The 22,961-nt window shown below is 34.9% G+C and overlaps 1 protein-coding gene across 3 annotated transcripts in view; it reads right to left on the minus strand.

Annotated features, from left to right (window-relative positions):
- The window catches only part of EXOC2 (exocyst complex component 2), a 231,880-nt gene that overhangs the window by 78,547 nt on the left and 130,372 nt on the right, over positions 1–22,961 (minus strand). For all 3 annotated transcript variants that reach the window (XM_027841894.1, XM_027841975.1, XM_027842046.1), the window contains 5 exons: positions 16,595–16,675; positions 16,092–16,151; positions 15,330–15,391; positions 8,931–8,997; positions 4,726–4,842 (listed from right to left, as the gene is read on the minus strand). In XM_027841894.1, coding sequence (XP_027697695.1) covers positions 4,726–4,842; positions 8,931–8,997; positions 15,330–15,391; positions 16,092–16,151; positions 16,595–16,675 — 387 coding nt within the window. The remainder of the gene's footprint in view (positions 1–4,725; positions 4,843–8,930; positions 8,998–15,329; positions 15,392–16,091; positions 16,152–16,594; positions 16,676–22,961) is intronic.

Genomic DNA, 22,961 nt, shown 5'->3' on the forward strand with positions numbered 1-22,961 from the left:
CAGCAGGGAGAAGGAGGTTCTGTTGGTGGAAAAGTGGAAGAGGGCCCAGAAAATACCATGACATCAGCACATAATTCCTTTGAGGTGTTTTTAACTCACTGGGGGGTGTAAAAAATAATGAAGTAATGGCATCTAAATGCATGAGCACTTCCCCCATGTCATTGAAGGGGTCCTTCATTGTGTGAGCCTGTATTGTATGTTGAAGGTGAGGGGTTAGATATAAAGACAGGGACTTGAGGAGAGTAGAAGAGGTTTAGAACAGCTGCTGTGGGGAATGTGATAAGAAGTCAATAAGAAGTGGTGGTGGGAAAGCCCCCAGGTTTTCCCACAGATTTACAGTGGTGCATATAATATTGCCTCTTCCTCATATGTACTTGTTACAGCTGTGCTTCATAGTAAAGCAAACACACATAGGACTTATGGCCTCCTTTGCCATTATGAACAAGTAGTACGAAAGACTGATTTATTTTAATTCTGTCAGATGGGGTCCTGTCATCCCTAAGGCACTCCACAACAGACTTTTCTATGCTTTAAGGCCCAGATTAATAAGTTTTATCTCCTCCATGAATGCTTGCTTGGCAATTACAATCATCACTAAAATTCCATGAACTTCCACACAGCTTCAATCTTTATCACATAATTGTACCCTTGCAATTTTCTATTGTGGCCTATTCTTTCAGACTGCTTAGTCTTATCTCCTAACTAGACTATTAATGAAGGCAGGGAGGGACCATGTTTTACATGCACAAGCACACACACATACACACATACACACACACACACAGCACAAAATAGAGCTAGTTGTCTCAGATAATTGTAGGGGGGGAAGAGGTAATATTCAAAATATTTTAAGCTACATGCCACTTATAACTCTTTCAAAATGGATCAGATTTATTATCTTTAAAATTACTTGGTGTTCTAAGCTAGAAACCAATGTGATCAATACAATAACCATTCATAATTCCAGAAGACTGATGATGAAATATGCTATCCATTACAGAAACAGATTTAGGATGGAGAATGAGACATATATAGTTTTGAACTCAACCATTGAGAGACTTTGTTTGTTGACTATGCCTGTTTGTTACAAGAAATCAGTTTTTCTTTTTTTTTTTTTCCCCTAATGGAGTGGGGGGTGAGGAGAGAAAATAGATTTCTGTCAATTTTTAAAAAGAGAGGTGGAGAGGAGTGTTATAAATGTGAAATGCTGCATGTACTTTCAGATGAGGTCACTGTATCATTTGTTTTACTTAGCTGTTTTACTTTGGTTACAAGAGTTCCCTCAAGAAGTAGAAGTAATCTACAAATGTAACATAAAAACAAAACATGTTAATAAAACTAAAAAAATTACTTGCGGTTAGACTAAAATAATACCCAATCACTATTAGATGTGAAATGCATTTCACAACAGAGAGGTTTTTAGAATTAATTTTTCTGTAAAGGAACTTCCTGCTGACATATCAAAAAGAAATATCTAGTTCATATCTAGGTTAAAATGTAGAGGTAAAAGAGGCCATGGCGGGGCCAAAATGAAATTTCTAAGGAGGTTTGGGATGAAGATGACACATTCACAATAAGCAGGCTGTTGGCTATTCTTTGAAATCTCAGAAGGTTATCTTTACCACTTAGAATGATGGAATATGGAATACTATTGTTAGAGAAACGAAGCAATTCCCTGGAATCACACAATTACATTTGTCAAAACAAAACTACATGCTAAGACTTACTGATGTTATCAACAGTATAGCCACAGGTTCCTTCCTCTTCAACTCCCTCCCTTAAGTAAGATTTTAAAGGAGTAGAGGTAGAATCAAATCCTACTTCTAGAAGATGTTGCTAGCATATTTAAAATGAGTTAGCGCAGCCTCCTATTTACTTATATCAACATTAAATGAAGACCTCCAGGGATTTTTAAAGATAATCCTTCCAGAAAAGAACAGACCAAGGAAATGCCACTAAGAATGACTTTGAATTCAAATGGAAGGAAACATTGTATTTGTAAAAAAAAAAAAAAAAAAAATTACTCGTGACCAAAGTGAAACAAGTTTGGTTTAAGGTTTGTAATGGGAAATGTTTCAAAAGAGCCCCCCTGAGGGATCAGCTGGTGTGGCCATCTGATTCTAGAAACAACAACTACTCACAAAGTCCAAAACACAGGTCTGTCAAGCTGGCAGTGTCCCAATTTTTATTTTCTTGATGTGGTTTTATTTAAAAACACATTCTTTTATACTAAGAGATTATGACTGTTCTATACCTACCATACAACTTTGTGCAATTTAAAGAGAATTTCAGCTCTAATTTTGAATGTACACAACTATCAGAACTGGAAACATACTCAAAAGGGATGCATAAGTGTGTTTTATTTATTTCAGTTTTTTACCCACAATTGTTTCCTTTACATATACCAACTTGAATTCAATTCACACACTGAATGCAGAGAAAGGAAGAAATGAGATTCAAATAAAAACTCTCCTCTCAAAAACTAATCATATTTTACAGTCTTACTTGCCACACGTTCATATAAAGGAGTGTTATGTCCTTAGAAGGAATACTAGCTGAAAAATAGCCCTGCCAATCAGTCAGATGATGACCAAGAACAAATGTGAGCAGACCTTAGAATGCAATGCATTATCTTAGGAGCTCTGTGTCAAATAACAATCTCTTTGGAAGCAACAGCTTCAACACAATTAGAAACAAGAAGAATAAATTAACTTCCAACAGCACTTCCGTTTACAGAGACTACTGGCTTTTGAAAAGGAAGGAGATAGGATTTGATATTCACTGTTGGTTAGCAGTACCTTTATGTCAACATAAAAAACCCTATACCTTTGTGGTGGTTTCCTGTTATCAATGAATTCACCTGAAATAAGGAATGACAACAAAGATATTATGCACTAAGTCAGGGGACCTTAACCTAAGGTCCATGAACTTTTTGAATATATATTTTGATAACTATATCTTAATATAAAACTGTACTTTAACACATTTAGTTCCTCTGCAATCTTGTCTATTTATTTTATATGTTTAAAAACATATTCAGAGAAGGGGTTCATGGGTTTCATCAGACTGCCAAAGGGGTCTCTAGTATCAAAAAAAAAGTTAAGAATCCCTGCTTTAAGTATTGTCAATTTTGCTGCCAAATTCTGACATGGTTGATCAATTTAAAATTTAAGGTGTGAATTATTTTTTAGAAGTTACTAACTTTTGAGGAGGAGAATGGAAAGAAAAGCCCCCTTTAGCTTCAGTTGTTGACTGTATTCTATATGTAATCTTGGTCCCTAAGGTAGTCTGGATGAAAAACAGGAAAGATATCAACAAGTTGGTTTTGTTGTAACAATCTGGTGTCCCCCTAAGTATGTTTCTATTTATTACTCTGTAGTAAGTAAGTAGTTCCTTCTTGTTACTCTGTAAAACCATTGAGGATACAGGCTTATACCAGGAACTGGATAAAAACCAAAGTTTTTACTTCTGCTAAAACCAGCTCCTAATCAACTCATGCAATATTTGGATGGCATTCAAAATGATCTCCAGCAAATATGCTGGTACCATTATTAGATAATGTTATAAAAATGAAGTATCATTCTGAGAGAAAAATATTCATGCTGTACTGGAAAAGATAACCTTTTACTTGTAAACAACAAAAAATTTCTGGAAATAAACTAGACACTTGACCCTAAATGCCCTAACTCACAACATTTCTCATCAGGATGATTAATCTTTACGAAAAGGCAGGAAAACGAGACACACATAAAGCCACCCACCTTGACATTTTCATTCTTTGAAAAAAAAAATTCCAATCTAGAGTTCGTGAACAAGAGCCATCATCTTTAAAACGATGCAATTCATCAAGAATGCACTTTGAATATAAGATTAGCAAGATTATGATCTCTCATTCTTTGCATTGAGAAAACTGTACTGACATTAAAAAGCATAGAATAGTTTTACTTAGAAATCTGATAACCCTTTGCCCAGGAAGAAACAAACCTTTAATAACAAGTTATTTTATCTTCACAACTCTCCATAATCAAGAAAACTAATATAAACAATAAAATATAACTTGTTTTTAAAACTTCAGTTACTTAAACAGGGGGCTTGATTTCAGCCCAAACCCATGGTTTTAATGGAGGAAAACAAATGTTTTTGTGTGGAGCAAAAAAATCTTTGATATCTTTTATGTGACAGGCTAATTAATAGCACTACAGCTGAGGTAGAATGGGACCAATGAGCAAGAAAGGAGTAAACACTTAGTTGGAAGAAACAGGCAGAAGGAAGATGTGCATTTCTTTTGATTAGCTGGGGGAGCAGCTTTGCATTCTGCCTTGCTGCTGACTGTAGGCTTGTTTATGCAGCCTTCAAAACTTTTCCTTATGGTCAAATCCAATGGCTCCCAAAGAACTGGGTTTGGTGGGTTTTTCCTTTCATGCTCTTCTTTCATTTTTGAGAGGTACTTTTAGATAGGAGGTAAATAATTCTTCTCAGAGAGGTCTAACTAGTAAGCTATATTGATAGTAAAAAGCTCTCAAAGAAATAAAAATAAAGAGTATCATGTGTGTATTATAAAGATGCTATATTTGTATTATAAAAATGTTTTTTAGGTGAATAGAGAGAGGGAAAGGAACCATTCAAGTAGTTGGAAGTGATAGAGAGATGATTGGAAAATAACCTGAAAAATAAGTTGCATTAAAATAATTATCTTGCCAGTTTTACATGAACACTTCTGCTTACCTGTGTTATTTTTTCTATTCCTTGAAAGTTGTGTTTTTCAAAATGTTCAGCTATATTTAAGAAAGTGTGACGTTCTAGGTAACAGCAATTACTTAGCACTATCAAAAGCCGCTGTTCCTAAAGCAAATAGATTTTGGGAGAATTAAATTTAAAACAGTAAACAAACAGCATAACAGTACAGAAAACACATATTCATTCTTAAATTTGCTTTGTACATGTTCTTTTGTAAATATCACTGGATAGTTTTTGTTTCTTAGTTGCTTCTTTTCTAATATTCACAGAGAACTATAGGAGAATCCTTTATAATGATTCATTATTACATGGATTTAGATAAACCAAAAGTCAAATCGTGCTCCTTACAAAATTTAACAGCTACATATAACAAAAGTCTGATATAACCCATAAATCGTGTTCTATATGTGTATACACCGCCTCCCCCAAAAAGAGTTCTATTGTATTAGTGATTTCTTTTTATATGTTTGCCTAATCTAACCCTTAATCTTAAAAAAGCTTTTTAAACAGATATTTCTACAATTAGTCACAAAGAAAATATGAAAACTGACACCTATAATTTAAAAATATTTTGAAACTTTGGAAAATAATTATGCCCTAATATGTAATGGTTACCTACAAGGAATTTTAAAGATTTTTCTCAATATCCTCATGATGTGGCTTTTTCTCAATCCTTTATTATCTTGACCTCTCTGCAGTTTCTGACACTGCTGATCACTGTCTCTTCCTTGATCCTTTCTTCTCTCTAGGTTTTCATGACACCACTCTCTCCTGATTCTCCTCCTACCTATGACTACTCCTTCTCTCTCCTTTGCTGGATACTCATCTGGTTCATGCCCTCTAATCCTACCTGTCCTGGGCTTGCTTTTCTTCTCCCTCTATACTAGTTCACTTAGTGATCTCTTCAATTTGCATGGACTTAATGTCTATTGCTGATGATTCTCAAATCTACTTATGCTACCCCAGCCACTCTACTGACCTCCAATCTCAAATCTCCAACTACCTTTTAATTATTTCAAACTGGAGGTCTAGAAGACATCCTAAACTAAACATGTCCAAAATGGAACTCATTATCATTCCCAAAAGCCTTCCCTGCCTCCTACCTTCCCTATTAGGTCAGGGTGTAGGGTGCAACACTATTCTCCCCAGTCCCTCAGACCTACAAAGTAGGAGTCATCCTGGAACCTTCACTTTCTCTAACCCCCCACAGCCAATCTATTGCTAAGGTCTGTCAATTTCACCTCTGCAACATTTCTTCAATATGCCCCCTTCTCTTCTCTGACACTGAGACCACTTTGGTAGGGGGCTCCCATCACCTCACACCTGCATTACTGCAACTGCCTGCTGGCAGGTCTGCCTGCCTCAAGTTTATCCCCTCACCAATCCATCCTCCTGTCAGTCGCCAAAGTGATTTTCCTAAAATGAAGGTCTGATCATATCACATACAACCCTACTCCTCATGCAATAAACTTCAGAGGCTCCCTATTGTCTCCAGGAGCAAATACAAAATGCTCTGCTTGGCATTCAATGCCCTTCATAACCTAGCCTCCTACCTTTCCAGTCTTTCTATATTTTACTCCCTGCCTAGATCCAGTGACACTGGCCTCATGGCTGTTCCACAAACAGGACACCATCTCTTGACTCTAGGCATTTTCTCTGGATGCTCCCTATGCCTGGAATGTTCTCCCTCTTTAATACTACCTCCTGACCTCCCTGGCTTCCTTCAAGTCCCAGATAAAATCCTGTTTTTTACAGGAAGCCTTCCTCAACCCCTCTTAATTTTAGAGACTTCCTTCTGTTAATTATTTCCTATTTATCTTACATACAGCACAGTGCCTGGCACATAGCAGGCATGTGATGTGACTATTGATCATATAAATGACTATTGACTGATTCAATAATCTCATTCTGTCAGGGGAGAACAGAGGTCAAGTGATTTCCCTCATTTTGGCAATTTATCCTTAGTGATTGAATATGGTTAGAATCTAGCTCTCCCAACTCCTAATCTAATCTTCTACCTATTGAAACTTTCTCCTTTATCACAATTACTAGATTCAAATGCTGAAAAAATAAAATATCACATATACTTCAGAAGAATTATTTTTATAAACAAAATTCTAAGAACTGAGTTCATATTGCTACCATGATTCACTCTAGAGTACTTTTTCCTATGGCCACTAATGTGTGAATGTATTCTCTGGAATAACTGTGACTAATATAGTAGCTTGATTTAAGATCCTCTTACTAAAAACAAGGCAAAAGGCACTTTCCAGGAAAATGTTTCTACTCTGCACTTGTCAAAATTTTCTTCATTTAGCCAACATACAGAGCTTAAATTAATTCAAATTCAGTGCAATGGATGTGAAGATAAATACAGTTCTTTCCTCTAAGGTAAACAAAAAATATGTAACTATAGTCCTTGAAGTCATAACTGCTAAGCCATTCTTATAGTTTCTAATATTTCAATTTAGATCATGCCAAAAAAGCACCTTCAAAAAGTAAATTCCCCAAGCCTTCCACAGGTACTACTTTTCATTCTTCTTAAGCACTACATTTTTTGGGTGGGAGCCACCTATACACTAACCAATTTTTCTCAGCTATAAACGTGATGACAAGGTAAGGAAAGAGCCACTTATGAAGAAAGCTACAAAGAAGGCTTCCGTATGACTTAAAAGTCTTCAAATAAATAAGAACTATGTAGAGCCACTAGAATTAATGCAGCAGTGTGGAACAAGGGGAAAAAAAGGAAGTGAATAGGGACAGTTATAGTCTTCTGTGAATCTCACATAGCTCCTTTCCACAGCTCCTCTCATACAGTAAGCATGTACTAATTGTTTGTCAAAATGAAATAAATGGTGAGAAAAGTAATTGAGAACAAGAGACAAGTCAGCATTGACAAAGGATGCACTCAAGCCTGGGAAAGACCATCATTACAATTACTCCCCAATCTCTTGTCTGATCCCTAAACCTAGGTGTTATGATGACCTTGTAGTGTTTGCAAAGTACCCAGAATAATAGGTGTAACATATCACTAGTCGTTTAAAACATGCCATCCTTCTACAAATCCTAAATTGCTTTTCTAGGAAAATGTTAAAGTACCCATAATGAATTTAATCAATTGGTTATTTTGAGTACTATTTCACTGACTCCTATTCCCTAGAAATTTCTCTTTTTTCTTTACTTTATATTTTATTTATATTTTTTATATCTTAAAATTTTGTTTCTTTTTTCAGCTCCAATTCTACAGCTTCTCCACAGAATGAGAACAGTCACTTCATTTCCTTCCATTACTGAATAAAATCTAAACTCCTTAGCCTGGCATTCGAGGGTCTATGTGATCAGGCCACAATTTACTTTTCCAGCCTAGTTTCATTTTAGTCCTCTAAACATATGCCGTGTGTCAGCCAAATTGTATTATTTGTGCCACAAACATCCCTTCCAGGCTCTTGTCACCTAGCTTCTGATTTTGTTATTGACTCCTCTGCTTTATCTCTATCTGCTGAAATCCTTGCCATCTATCAAGGTCTAGCTAAAATATCACCTCCTCCATGAAGTCTTCTATGATCCTCATACCAGAAAATTACCTCTCTTTCTCTGAACTCCAAAGTACCTTGTTTACATTTCTGTCTACCTCACAAGCAAGTTGGTGTTGAGTCACATTAGTTATTATATAATTTGAACTGCAACTTTAGCTAAAAGATCATTGCTAACTAAGTTTTATGCATGGCACAGATGAAAAAATTAATCTTTTCATGAAAACTCAGAAGAAATTTTATTTGGTGGGTCCAAAGTATCATATAGGCATGCCAGAAGAATTATGATAATACTCAATAATTTAATATAATACACTACTATAAATAGTTTAACATCCTAGTCTTAGTAGTATATTATCAGTACAGAACTAGTGAATAAAAAATTGCCCAGGGCCTTAGATATTATCCAATCCAGCCTTCTCATTTTGAAGGTAAGGAAAATGAGAGGAAGTGAGGTAAAGTGACTTATCTGTGATCAACAAGGTCAGATAGCAGAAGAATGGCCTGACTTCTACCTAGTGCTCTATGATATGATATTGTCTCCAGAAATTAGTGTTTATTTAGGAAATAATTTTTGTACAGTTAATTTTTAAAGGCAATTATTGCCTCTACACACACACACACACACACACACACACACCCCTTTTATTTTCCACTTACTGAAGACAAACTGAAGTCTTCATGGATACTTCCGAATAAATCAGGAGAGGAAACATCAACGGAAAGGCTAAAAGTAAAAAGGAAGGAGGTAGTTGTAATAACACCTTTATATAATCCGAGACAATAATCCCGACCCTAACCCTACAATCCTAAAATGACAGCTCTACAGCCAGAAGGACCTTAGAGGTCATCTAGTCCAACGAGCTCATTTTATAGATTAGGAAACCAAGACCAAAGCTGGTATTTGAACTCTAATCCGATGACTCTAAGTTGAGATTTCTTTTAACTAATCTATTAATTTAGCTGTTTTAGTCAAGATTATATAACATGCTGCAAATTTTCTTCCATCTAACTGCCGGTTGCTCAAAGGAAGCAATGTTTTCTGACTATTATGGTAACAATATGGAACCTCTCAGTTTTTGTTTTAGGACTCTTCTGTAAGCTGCCTTAACAAAGTAAATTTTGAAAAATTCATTAGTAAATAAGTGTGATTTTATTTAAATTCAACTAGTTATATACATAAATGTGTAGTGACATGTTTCTGATTGCCATGGTAGATTTCCAAGGATTCAGATACTAGAAACCCTTCAAAATCTCAGAACACAGGCCTTAGGCTTAATAATTTTGGACAAATTTCAAAATTATATCTATTATATTTTTAATTATCACTTAAGAGAGCATTAACACCTCTGGATCTCTAGTATAACTGAATAGTGTCTTCTAAAGTGTTAAATCATCATTTAGTCACCAATTCTTCATGTCTCCGAATCATTTTCAGGTCTACATTTCTTTCCAATTTTTCATAAGCACTATCCATAGTCAACAAGCATAGTTTATAAGAATAGTACAACATCCAAGCAGCTAAATATACTTAATTACAAGCAATCTTAAGAAAGGTATTTTTTCTGTGCTGTGTTTTAAAATTTTTAGGAATAATTTTTTTTTTTATAATATGAGCCAACTGTCATTAGAGAAACTAAATTTTTTTAGGTTAGAAACTTATTAGAATGGCACTGGTAACATAGGCTTGCATATGTGTACTTCCAAATAACTAACCATAATACAATTACATGATCTCTGAGTTTCCTCAGAAATCCTAGGTGAATTATAAAAAACAGTTAATCTGTAACATAAGTTCAAACCTCTAGAGACAACACTATAAAGAGGCTCCACAATATGTTAAATATGAGTTATGTATATGAAAAAAACTTTGAAGAATGAATCCAAAGAACTGGGTTTGAGTCCTAACCCTGCTAGTAAGTTATATTAACAGAGTAACCCTGGGGCAGGTTCCTTTGCCTCTTGGAGACTCACTTTAATCATCTGTAGAATAAGGATTATACTGTTTCAAGAACCTACCACACAAGACTATTGTAGGGAATCATAGGATCACAGATTTAAAGTTGAAAGGGACTTTAAAGGTCATTGAGGAGAATGTATATAAAGGTGCTTTGTAACCATAAATGATATATAACTATATTAGTGAGGATTACTATAAACACTATTAATGAGACTTTATTAACAAAAACAGAACGACATTAATTTTTATTGGCAAAATCAATATTCACTATAATAATTACGTAATAGATTAAATAAACAAAATTAAGTATTTAGTGGCATTGTGCTATCAATAAAGCATCATATTTACAGTAACAGCAACAATAACAGATACATAGAAATTTATAATTATAAACCAATTTACATAATTAGCCCATTCAATGTCATTATAGAATATAATCATACTTTTAAATGTTATTTTTTGCCATGTTCTATAAAGTGTTTTGTTCACAATACAGGTGGAAAAAGTGTGATCAACTTTATTTTTCAGGTCCATTAGCTGACACTTAAGTTAGAGTATAAACGTGATGAAGGCAGATGCTGTGTTCCAGTCAAAAATAATTTATGAAATTAACTTACAGATTTAATGCTATCTCAATTAAACTACCATGGAGGATTTGGAGTGAAGCAAAATAATACTATTTGGAGGATGAACAATACTATTTGGAGGAGCAAAACATTCTAGAATTTAAAGAGAATAATGGAAAGAAAAAGAAAGAAGAGGAAACGGCACTTCTAGATTTCAAATTATAAGGCAATAATCATGAATATTATTTAGTATTGGTTAAAAAGTTGAAAATTAGATCAGCAGAACAGATAAGTATGAATTAGAAGCTTTAACTCAATAAGCCAGTGTTAAATAAATCAGAGAATACATATTACTTCAAGAGAAACACCTTATTTGATAGGAACTACTAGGGGAAATGGGAAGCACTTTGACAGAAATTAGGTTTATATTAATATAACATAACTATTATAATTAAACTAACTCTAATGACAAAATAGTATCAAGTACCTTTCAATGCTGTGGTTAACAGGATAATTCTAAACCAAAAAAAAAAAGGGATAGAAAATAATAGCAAAAGATAAAATAGAAAATTTTGACTTTGTGAAGTTGAAAAGCCTTTGCATGAACAAAACCAAGGGAATTAGGATGAGAAAGGAAGCTGCTGATTAAAGAAGAATCTTTGCATCAGATCAGATAATGTTCTGATATTCAATAAGAAATTAACATATATATTTGACCAAGAGCTATTCCCTAATGTGAGAGTGGTCAAGAGATATGAACAAAAAGTTCTCAAAAGAATATGAAAAATTGCTATAAATCACTACCAATAAGAGGAATGGCAAATGAAAACAGCTGTAAGATTTTACCTTATACTCAGGGAATTAGCAAAGATGACAAACAGGGTTTTTGTTGGCAGAGTTATGAAAAGACAGGCACACCAATATATTTTTTTAAATTAAAGTTTTTTCCAAACAACAAAAATCTGCCTTCTGTTCTACCCACCCCCACCTTCTCAGCTGAGAATGAAAAAAAAAAACGAACCCCCTGTGCACATACGTATAAGTCCAGCATTGGCTACATTCGAAGAAATAAAGTAAAAAGTATGAGTGTCAGTGTATGAGTGTGTGTGTGTATATCTAATTCTACACTCTGAGTCCTTCACCTCTCTATCATGAACTGGGTAACATGTTTCATCATTAATCCTCTAGAATCATTGTTCATTATACTAATGTGTTCCTAAGTCTTTCAAAGTGGTTTTTCTTTACAATATTGTTGTATAAATTGTCCTGGTTCTATTCATTTCACTCTACATCAATTCATACAAGTCTTCTCAGATTTCTTGGAAATCACCCCCTTCATCAGGTTTTATAGAACAATAGTATTCTATCACATTTATATAGCGTAACTTGTTCAGCTATTCCTTAATAGGCAAACCCCTCAGATTCTTATTCTTTAACACCTGAAAAAAAGCTATAAATATTTTTGAACATCATAAATTAGGGTCTGTTTTTCTTAGGACTAACCTCTTCCTTAATGTACCCTTTCTCTAATTTCTAATTTTCCTTCTCCCCTTTCCCTCCTATTTCACTGTTGAGTGAAGTATATTTGTGCAGTCAGCTCTTTGTTTTCGTATTTTTCTTTTCTTTGACCAGTTCGAATGAAAATGAGTTTTAAGTTGCTCTCCTGATCCCCTCCTCATTTGTATAGATATCTGCATACCTGATTATGTGAGATAATTCTTCCTAACTTTTCGTTCCCTTCCCCCCATCCCAGTGTATTCTTGCCCTCTCTTTCCACTCTTCTTTTAAGATCAAGATATAACAGAATCACTCAGAGGTGTTCAGTCTAATTAGGCTCCTCCTGTGACCCTTGAGGATGGTAGGGTTGAGAGAGGACACAAGTATCATCTTCCCATATTAGAGTTTAAGTAGTTTATCCTTGTTTAGTCCCTTATTGCATTTACAATTAGTTGGTTCAGTTTTACCTTTCAGTGTTTATCTTTATTCCAGTGTTTGAACTTCAAAGTTTCTATGTAGTTCTGATCTTTTCATCAGGAATGCTTGGGAACTCTTTATTTCATTTAAGGTCTATTCCTACCTCACCCCACCCCACTCCTGTAGCATTATACTCAGTTTTGCTGGGTAAGTTACTCTTGACTGTAAGCCCATGGCCTTTGCATTCTTGAATACTAAATTCCAAGCAATCTGCTCCTTTAAAGGAGTAGCTGCTAAATTGTGTATGATCCTGACTGTGTTCCCTCAGTACCTGAGTTCTTTCTGGCTGTCTGTAGTATTTTTTTTTCTTTTACCTGAAATCTCTGGATTTTCACTATCATATACCTGGGAATTTTCATTCAAGGGTTTCTTTCAGGAGGTGACCAGTGGATCCTTCATACTTCCACTTGCCCTCTAGCTCTTAGACGGCAGTATTCTTTTTAAATTTCCTGAAATATGATGTCTAGGTTCTTTTTGTTCATTCTTCCAGCCTACTTTCTGACTCTGGACTTGATGTAAGGACCATGCTCTGCATCCTTCTGGAGGGAAGAGGCCAGTCCTGTTTTTGCTTTTTGGGGGGGTACTGAATGTTACATTATTGTAAAATCCCACAGACAGCTTAGGCTAAGGCTCTGCAAGATTTCAGTGCTCTCAAAGTAGTATGACCCAAGTAAAAGTCTGACTGCTGCTCCCCTGGTCTGAGCTCTGAAAGCTCCTGACTGGGGTTTGGGTCTGAGTAATAACAGACTGCTGTTGGATTCAGCCACTATCATTATGGCTTTGGTGATTGAGTGACAGAACAAAAAGCTTCCTTTTGGTCTGAGATTCCTGCTCTGGTTATTCCTCTGCAGGCTTGAGACTGTGTCACAAGTGGGAACAGATACCCCATTCTACTCCCGAAGGGCCAAGCTACAATTGCTTCTGAACTTGTTCCTGAGACGACTCCCTACCCCAGAATGCCACCCTTGGGTGCAGGTCCTTTCTTTTGTCTGCCTTGGATCTGTAAAACCAAACTGGATGTTGAGCACCAGAGTTGCCAATCTGTTCTCAAATCCTACAAAGGATCTCTGTCTGTGCTAAAGCTAGGAATACTTTCCTAGTACACAGCCTCTCCCTGTGCTAGAATGCTCCTTGAGGCTTTGTGCTCCTGCCAGCCCTAGTGTCCACAGATCTCTCTGCCTCCCTATGCTGATATGGGCTGGAAAAACGACTTTGTGATTTTTTTTTCTTAGTTCTACATCAAGATTTGTATGGGTGCATTTTCTAGACCTATTTGGAGGTTTTTGTTTTGTTTTGTTTTGCTAGGAAATGGGAAATGGGGGGGGGGCCCTTAATCCTTTTTTGCTATTCTGCCATCTTGGCTCTTCATATACTAATACATTGTTGATGGAACTGTAACTTGGTTTAACCATTTTGGAAACCAATTTAGAATTATAGTTTAAAAATGATTAAAAATTCCACTACTAGGTATACATCTCAAGGACGCCAAGAATGTGAAGTCCCATATATACCAAAGTATTCATAACAAATTTTTTTAGTGGAAGGAACTGATAGAATCAAAACAAAGCAGGTATCTATCAGAGAACAGCTAAACAAACTGTGGTACATGAATGTAATGTTATATTATAGCACCATTAGAAACAATGAACATGAAGAATTAAGAGAAACATGAGAAGACTTATATGAACTGATGCAGAGTGAGGTAAGCCTAACTAGTAAAGCAATGTACATAGTAACTACGACAACCTAAATCTAAAAAAATAAAGAAGATCAAACATATATAACTATAATGATCAAACATGGCCCTAGACAAGAGTAGAGAAAATGTATTTCCCTTGATTCTTTGCAGAACTGGGGGACTATAGCTATAAGATATTACATATACTGTGTGACTCGGCTGATATGCTATAGTTAATTTTGCTGAAATTTTCCGTCCTCTTTCTTATTTTTTCTTTGTTACAAAGTATAGCTTGTTGGGTAAGAGAGGGGAGAAAGATATATTTGGAAAACAAAGGTGATACAAAAACAAAAGTTACCAATAATGTTTTTTAAATTATGAAACTACTTGCACAGCACTGTACAATAAAACAAAATAAAGACAAAGAAAATATTGTCCTGCCTTAAAGAAGTCTAAAATTTATCAATCTTTGTGCTCCCAACAATGTTTATAAAGTGTCTTCCATTGAGTATGTACTTCCTAAGTATTTTCTGAATGACTTGAATGAATAAATTTGATGACATTTTAAAAACACTACACCTGTTCATTATTGGGAAAACTCAGTAATTCAATTCAGCAGTTTAAGATTTATATTTAAAGTGCTCATAGCTTTGGAGTTGAAAGGGATCTTAGTGGTCTTAGAGTTTAACTTGCTCACTTTGCAAATAAGGAGCCGGAGTTTCAGAAGTATATAGTAATTTATTTGAGGTAGTTAGTGATGAAGCCAGGATTCCAATCCAGGACCCTCAACTCCTTACCCAGCATTCTTTCCACTGCACCAGGCCCACTTTCAGTTTTATCTTACTAGATGTCCCAACTTGACTCATTTTTGTGGCACTTACTGTGTAGTATCTATGTCTCCATCAGGCTTGGTACTCAATTGTTCCAGACAATATATAAAAACCTAAGGCAGGAATGATAATATTTAGAGATCAACCTTTTTGTGAATTTTAAAAAGTTTTACATAAAACTGCAAACATTGTGTTTTTGTTCAAATAGGTGCTTGAAATAAGTTATTATTTGTTTTAAAGAAATGTTCTTTAACTGGCTCTGATGTAGTTAAAATCATTCCTTCCCCTTGCCCTACTCCCTATGCCTCAAGAAACATACAGAGCCTTTTATCTATTCTACCTCCAAACCCTATGCTACTTCATCAGGAAGTACAACATTAAAATAATATTAGTATATGTCTGAAATATCCAAACAAAGTGACAAAAGATAACATATATAACATTATTTCATTACACCATTAGGACTAGAAGGGACCTTAAAAGTATGTAATCCAATCTTCTCATTTTTTAGATGAGGTGAGGTAGTCTCTTTTTTGAACCAGACTATAAATGATCATAGGACTGGGATCCTGCCTTATCTAGGAAAACTTTGTACCTTCCCTATCACAGTAGATGTCGAATAGACATTGGTTGCATTTGAAGTGACTTAGTCAACATTATACAGTTTCCTATTGGCAAAGAGGGTAAAATGCTTGAGAGGTGTACTGCCCATTCTTTGCTTTGTATCTTCTGAATCATTATGAACAGAAAAAGAAATTGAGAGAGATTACATCACTCTTGAGCTTACTATACATTATGCTTTTTGAATGTTACCTGCATGATACTGATGCTTAGCTGGCATACTTCTTCCTGTGTTTTAGGCTGCTGAAAAACCTAGAAGACGATTTACAATGAACACTTTAGGCCTTTACTAAGGAAAAGGACAGATTTATTAGTATATCTAAATATTTTGACTTACTGAGATGTGAAGCACATGAAAAAAGTAAATAAAAATATAGGAATAATCGGTATAGGTGACTAACAAAGTCATATTTCTAGCGTATGAAAAATATAACTAATTAAAAAGTATGTGAAGAGTTAATATTATAATTTACCTAAAACATTATAGTACCATTCTATTATTTATGATGCCATCTCAGAACTAGAAATAAGCAACAGTGTAATTAATTACATGAAACACATGCATATTGGGAGGAAAAACTAATAGGATTAGATTTGTGCTACAACGTCTTAAAGATTTGTTGCTATGGTTTTTAGGTGCTTTAGATGTATGTACTCATTTAAAAATGGGAAGAGTGAAATTAAAAGAAACTTACACTAGCTTCCCCAGGTTTACATTCCAGAACCCCTCTGAGTGACTGCAAGGAATGTACAATGCATTGTTCAAATTGAGCTGGCTGAAAGAAAAAAAAAATAATTCCTAAATTAACATTTCAAAGAATCACAGAATTTCACTTGGAAGGGACTCAATAAGCCCTCCAGTTCAACTCTGGGCTGAAAAAGAATACTTATTATGATACAGTAGACAATGGTCATGTAGCCTCTAACCAAAGATTTCCACTGAGAAAGCCCACTATTTTTTCAGACAAACTGCTTTGATCCTGACTCTCCCATCTCATACTTGTTAAGTCAATTTTTGACCCAAGGATAACACTTCAGACTTACCCCAGTTCAATTTCATATCATTAAATTCAGTCCAACGTCAAGATCTTTTTGTACCTCAACTGATATTCGAGATGTTAGTTGGCCTCCCTCCACCTCCTCCCCCAATTCTTATCACTGACAAATTTGATAACCATGTCATCTGTATCTTTATCTAAGTCACCAAAAAAATGTTAAAAAGCACAGGGCTAAGCACAGATCCTTGGAACCTACTTCCAAGCTGATGCTGAAACAACAATGACTATACTTTGGGTTCAACTAATGACCATATAAATATCATCTCGGCCCATACTGCTATCTTTTCCACAGGAACAACATGAGATACTTTATCAAATGCATTGTTAAATTATAGGCAAATTATATTCATCTATAAACATCACTTCACATGTATAATAACATGCCTTAATAATAAAAATTAATATTCATAATGATGACTAAAGAAATATAAAATCTCACCTTACAAAAACAGTTTTTAACCTACTATATTCAAATTAAGACAGAGAAGTATTTTTAGACAGATTAGGTAAATGTCAGACTAAAATTGTATTTAACAAAAATATCAATTAACCAGAACACACAAATACCTGTTTAATTGTGGTCTAACATTGCCACAATGTGAACATTTTACTTAGGTTATCCATACTTGCCCTGGATCAATCTATCCCTGCATCCAAGAAAGTAATGATCAGCATGATTTATCAGATGAATCAAAATTTCAGTTAAATAGAGATAGCCTCTTTTCTAAATCATCAATGACCATTTACTAAATGCCTACTATGTGCCAGAAACTGTATTAAGCACTGTGAACACAAAGAAAAAAACAAAAAACAAAAAATAGTCCCTGCTCTTAAGGAGCTCACAGTTCAACGGTAAAGACAACATCCAAACAACTATGTACAAACAACATATACAAAGGATAAATTGAGGAATAATCTCAGAGGGAAGGCATTAGGATTGAGGAGGACTGGGAAAGGCTTTTTGCAGAAGGTGGTATTCTCACTGAGACTTGAATAAAGCCAGGGAAACAAGGAAGCAGAGATGAGAAAGACAGTTCCAGGCATGGGAGTCAGTCAGTGAAAATGCCCAGAGTTAGAAGATAGTGTCTTGTGTGAGGAACAGCAAGGGGACTTACTTCAGAATAAGTAGAAAAGAGAAAAAGGTAAGAAGACTGGAAAAATAGAAAGGATCAGGTTATAAAGGGCTTTGAAAACTAAACAGAGGATTCTGTATTTAAGCCTGAGGGTACCAGGGAGCCTTGCAGTTGATTGAATTGGAGAACGATGTAGTCATACTTGAGCTTTAAGAAGATCAATCTGACAGCTGAGTGGAGGCCAAACTGAAGTAGGGAGAGATCTGAGTCAGGGAGACCAACCAATAAACTACTGCAATAGTTTAGGTATGAGGTGATAAGTGCCTGAATCAGAGTGGGGCAGTGCCCGAGGAGAACATGGAGCACACACAAGAGGTGTTACAAAAGTAGAAAGGCAGAATTTGGCAACTGCCTGCATATGGGGTTTATGTAAAAGAGAGTGAGGAATTGAGAATGACTGGGTGACTAGGAAGATGGTGGTTCCCTCAACAATAATAGGGGAGTTAGGAGAGGAGATAGTTTTATGGCAGAGTTCAGTTTCAGACATGTTGAGCTTAAGATGTCTACAAGGCATCCAGTTTGAAATGTCCAGTTCTAGGCTTTTTGGCTTATGCTTTCCCTAGGGGAGAGAAGGGAATTAAGTGTTTTGTTTACAGAAACACCTACTGGACTAAATGAAGGAACAAAAGTTAACAGTGATGTTTGTATCAAAGAAGGAGGTTTGATAGTAACTGAAAGAAGGATTTACTACAGATGTCACAGAGTTAAACCCTTTATGGATAATTTAAAACTGTCTGTGTATGTAGAGTCATAATTAGTCTATATGTAAAAAAAGCTTTTGCTCAAGGATGTAGAAAAAAATTTCTATAAAAAACTATCAAAAAAGTTTGAATTTTATCTATTTCATTAACTTGACATTAAAATAAAGTTTGCTGCTATACTTTATGATGTACAACTGAGAGCTGGAAGGACTTCAGAGATCATCTAGTACAGAGATTCTTTTTTTTTCTTTATTTTTCAGGCAATTGGGGTTAAGTGACTTGCCCAGGATCACACAGCTAGTATGTGTCAAGTGTTTGGTCTGAGGTTAGATTTGAACTCAGGTCCTCCTGACTTCAGGGCCAGTGCTCTATCCACTGCGCCACCTAGCTGCCCCTCAGTGCAGAGATTCTTAATGTGTGGGCTTATACATGGATTTTTGAGGATCTGGGAACTTGGATGGGAAAAGATAACATTTTTCTTTTCACAACCATCTAACTAAAATTTGTCATTTGTTTTAATTATGGATTTTAAAAAAATATACTATTTTGAGGAGGGGTCCTTAATTTCACTAGACTGCCAAAGCAGTCCATGACACATAAAAGTCTAGTCTATTGTAACTCTTGAATTTTACAGATAAGCAAACTGAGGCTCTAAGAGGGAAGATGACCTGCTCAAGCTTACTCAGTTAGTAGTAGGGTTAGTGTGTAGACTAGAACTTGAGTTCTCTGACTCCAAATCCAGAGGTCATTCTGCTATAGCATGCTGCCTTTTCTGTGAACAACTATCTAGTAAAGAATTTGAATTTAAAGCTTATCAAGCTTGAGGGATGGATTTTTGGCCTAAAGAAGAAAAAGATTATAAGATCAAAGGTACTGGAGTGTAGAACTATTCTCTCTTACTCTGGTTATTTTGCCACACTATTTTAAAACCACCAGATGGCACTCTAAAGAATAATATCAAAGTGAGAGTATACAATTAAAGATAATAATAACTATAAAGTATTACAGATTGGCTTATAATTTTTTTTGAAAAAGGTATATGAAGGATCAGAATTTCTTTTAATTAGGTGAAAATGATTACTGGTTTTCCAGTTAATTTTTTAATAGACTTTGATCTCGAATTCTATGATTGTACTCAATTAGTGCTTCTTATTTTTGCTTCTTTATTTGGACTGATTTCCTTTATCTAAATAATTTTAAGTGAAATCTAGAATCAATTTTTCTTTTCTTCTTGCTTTATATCTGTTTTTATCCACATGATAAAAGAATGCAGAAAGTTGGAAAGACAGAATTAGAAGGTTATTTCAAAACCAAGAAGTATGAACACAGTTTTCAGCAGACAGAAGGAAAATTTTAAATGAACTATAAAATGGATAGTTGCATGATTTTTAAAAGTCAGGTCAGGCTAAAATTAAACAGGAAACATAAAAGCGAAATATAAATAAAATTGTAAATCAACAAAAATCTGACTTTTTTTTTCTTCCCCAAAGAAAAACACTTAGCTGTAATAAGCATCTATGCATACAGTTCACGAATCATCGGATTTTGCTGATTAAGGAATCATCGTAGACTATTCCAGTTCTAACGAAAAATAAAATTCTCAGAACTGATCCAAACTGAGTAAAGGTAGATAAAGGCCACTTTTCAAAATGAGAAGAAAACAGGATGCTCTCAAATGAACTGTTTCAGAATGTTGCAAGGCAAGTTCAAATTAAAGATAACACTTTAGTTGTTGCCTCAGCCTGAAATAACAGTTATTCTGGGGTTGCATTTACTGTTCATTTCTAAACCTGAGCTGATGAAGATTAGAAATTATTCCCATCTATCTAGCAAGGAATTAGAGTAAAACTAATATCATTTTAAATACATGGTGGTAGTTCTATTGGAATGTTATCAAGAAAAATAAAATGTTTTTATAATAGGATTTGAGACAGAAAGAAAAAGGTAGTTATGTTAAAGAAAAGTATAATTAACATGATATCTTGGGTATGATTCTGTACAGAGATAAAACGGGCCATGTTTCACTCAAGAATGTCTTAGATCTTAAAGATGTCAATCAGGTCTGAGATACCTTGTTAAGTCATAGGAGCAAAGATTTAGAGCTAGAAAGAAACCTAGAAGTTCTCCAGTCTATAAGTGTCAAACAGACAGCCCACAACACTCCTGAGTGCAGCCAGAACCAGATTAAGATGTAATTGGGAAATATTTAATGAAGTAAATAAATATAAAATAAAATATAAATATTACATTTTAAAACTAAGTCAATATGCAGCTCATTATGTGCTCATTAGTAGCCTCTGATTCTATTTGATTTTGATACTATGGATCTAGCACATTTATATCCCCTACCCCAAGTACATTTTACAGAGGAGAAAATTGTACATCAGGGAAATTAAGTGATTTTCCCAGCATTGCTGGGATAGTAAATGGCACAACTGAAAATTGAACATAAGTTCTGACTCCAAATCCAGGGCTTGTTCTACTGTTGTCTACTGGAGACTATGCAAAGTTTGTGATTTGCCCAAGGTACAATGGCAAGTTTTACTCAAATCATTTTCATAACAGATCACTGGATCTACAGCTGGACGAGATGCCAGAGATGATCTAGTCCACCCCTCTAATTTTACAGATTCAGTACTTCTTATACACAGTGCACTATGGATGATGTGAAAAATAAAATGCTTAGGTTATACATGGCCTACAGCCTCATGGAACTTCCATCTAGTGAGAAGATAAGATACATGCTAACTATAATACTAAGTATTATAGACACATATTAACTATAATATTAAGTATTATAGATATATACTATGATACTAAATATTAGAGGAGAGACATTAGAGAAGTAAAAACAAAATGCTGTGTGAGATCCAAAGAAGGAAAGTTATCATTGCTGGAGGAGGGAGGAAAGGAGAAGCAAAATTTCATGAAGAAGTAGGCATTTAATTTGAGTTTTAAAGTATTTATAAGAATTCAACAAAGCAAGGAAATTTTTCAGGCAAGAAGCAGCACATGAGCAAAAGTATGGAGGCAGGAAGGCCCAGGACACATCTGGAAGGACAAAAAGAATCTAATTTGTCTTTAGTAGAGTATGGGGAGGAATGTGATATACATAATGGATGAAAAAAAAAAAGTGGCCCAAAAAGTGAAGAACCTTAAATAATGAAAGAGGTAAACCTGAGGAAGATAATTCTGGGTAGATTCTAACATCATTGCAGGCTTAGAGTTGATAAAGGAATCAAATTCCAATTTATCACCTTGAAAATTGTGTCTGATATGCCCAATAAAATAAAAAGGTGATTCCAACAGTTCAATTGAATAGGGCCTCTATAAGCATAAGATATGTGAAACTAGACAGAAGAGAATAGATGTGAAGGTACTGTAGAGGAAGAATTGGCAGGTTTTGGCAATTTACAGAGTATGAGAGGTAAGAGACAGGGATAAACCATCAAGGGACCATGGTTGACTAGGTGCCATTGATAGAAAGAGGGAAAAGAGAACAAGGAGTGGATTTAGAGAGTTAGAGAGCAAAGACTGGAATGTCCACCAACATTCCCACTAAGTGAGGTCTGTGCTGTCTGGCTAATGAACTTTCATACAAATATATGCAGTGACTATAGTCAACAATCTTACTTTCTAGGATCAGTCATTCACACAATGAACTAGTGCTTTGGTCATTAGTCATTTGTTTCTTTTTCCCAAACACTTACTTTCTCTAAACCCAGTTTTAGGTTATTTATTATTTATGTGAATCTACATGACTAGTAAATCAATTGCTTTATGGTTAAGATTTTGCACTTATAATAGATAAGAAATTTATCTAATTAACTACAAACAAGTTTCTGAGGTAATCATTTCACTAAGCTACAAAACATTTTCACATGGACTTCTCTACACTAAAGAGTTAAAAAAATTGTCCTAATTCTGTTCATATGGCCAGATTCAATGGATAACATTGTACAGACTGATACAAACATAGCTAGTCTTCAAAAAATAGTTCAGGTCCTTCTTATATGTGCAAGTATGTACACATAACATTTTCTTTCAAGATGTTTTTAATATCAAAACCTTACCTTTGAGTGGCAATTTTGCTTTTTCAAATAATCACAATAACTTCAAAGTTCTTTCAATTCTTTTATGCTATTTTAACTTCACTAGGACTAAGTTAGG

This window comes from Vombatus ursinus, unplaced genomic scaffold (genome assembly GCF_900497805.2).
Source record: "Vombatus ursinus unplaced genomic scaffold, bare-nosed wombat genome assembly UNPS02000577.1, whole genome shotgun sequence".
Taxonomy (NCBI): Eukaryota; Metazoa; Chordata; class Mammalia; order Diprotodontia; family Vombatidae; genus Vombatus; species Vombatus ursinus.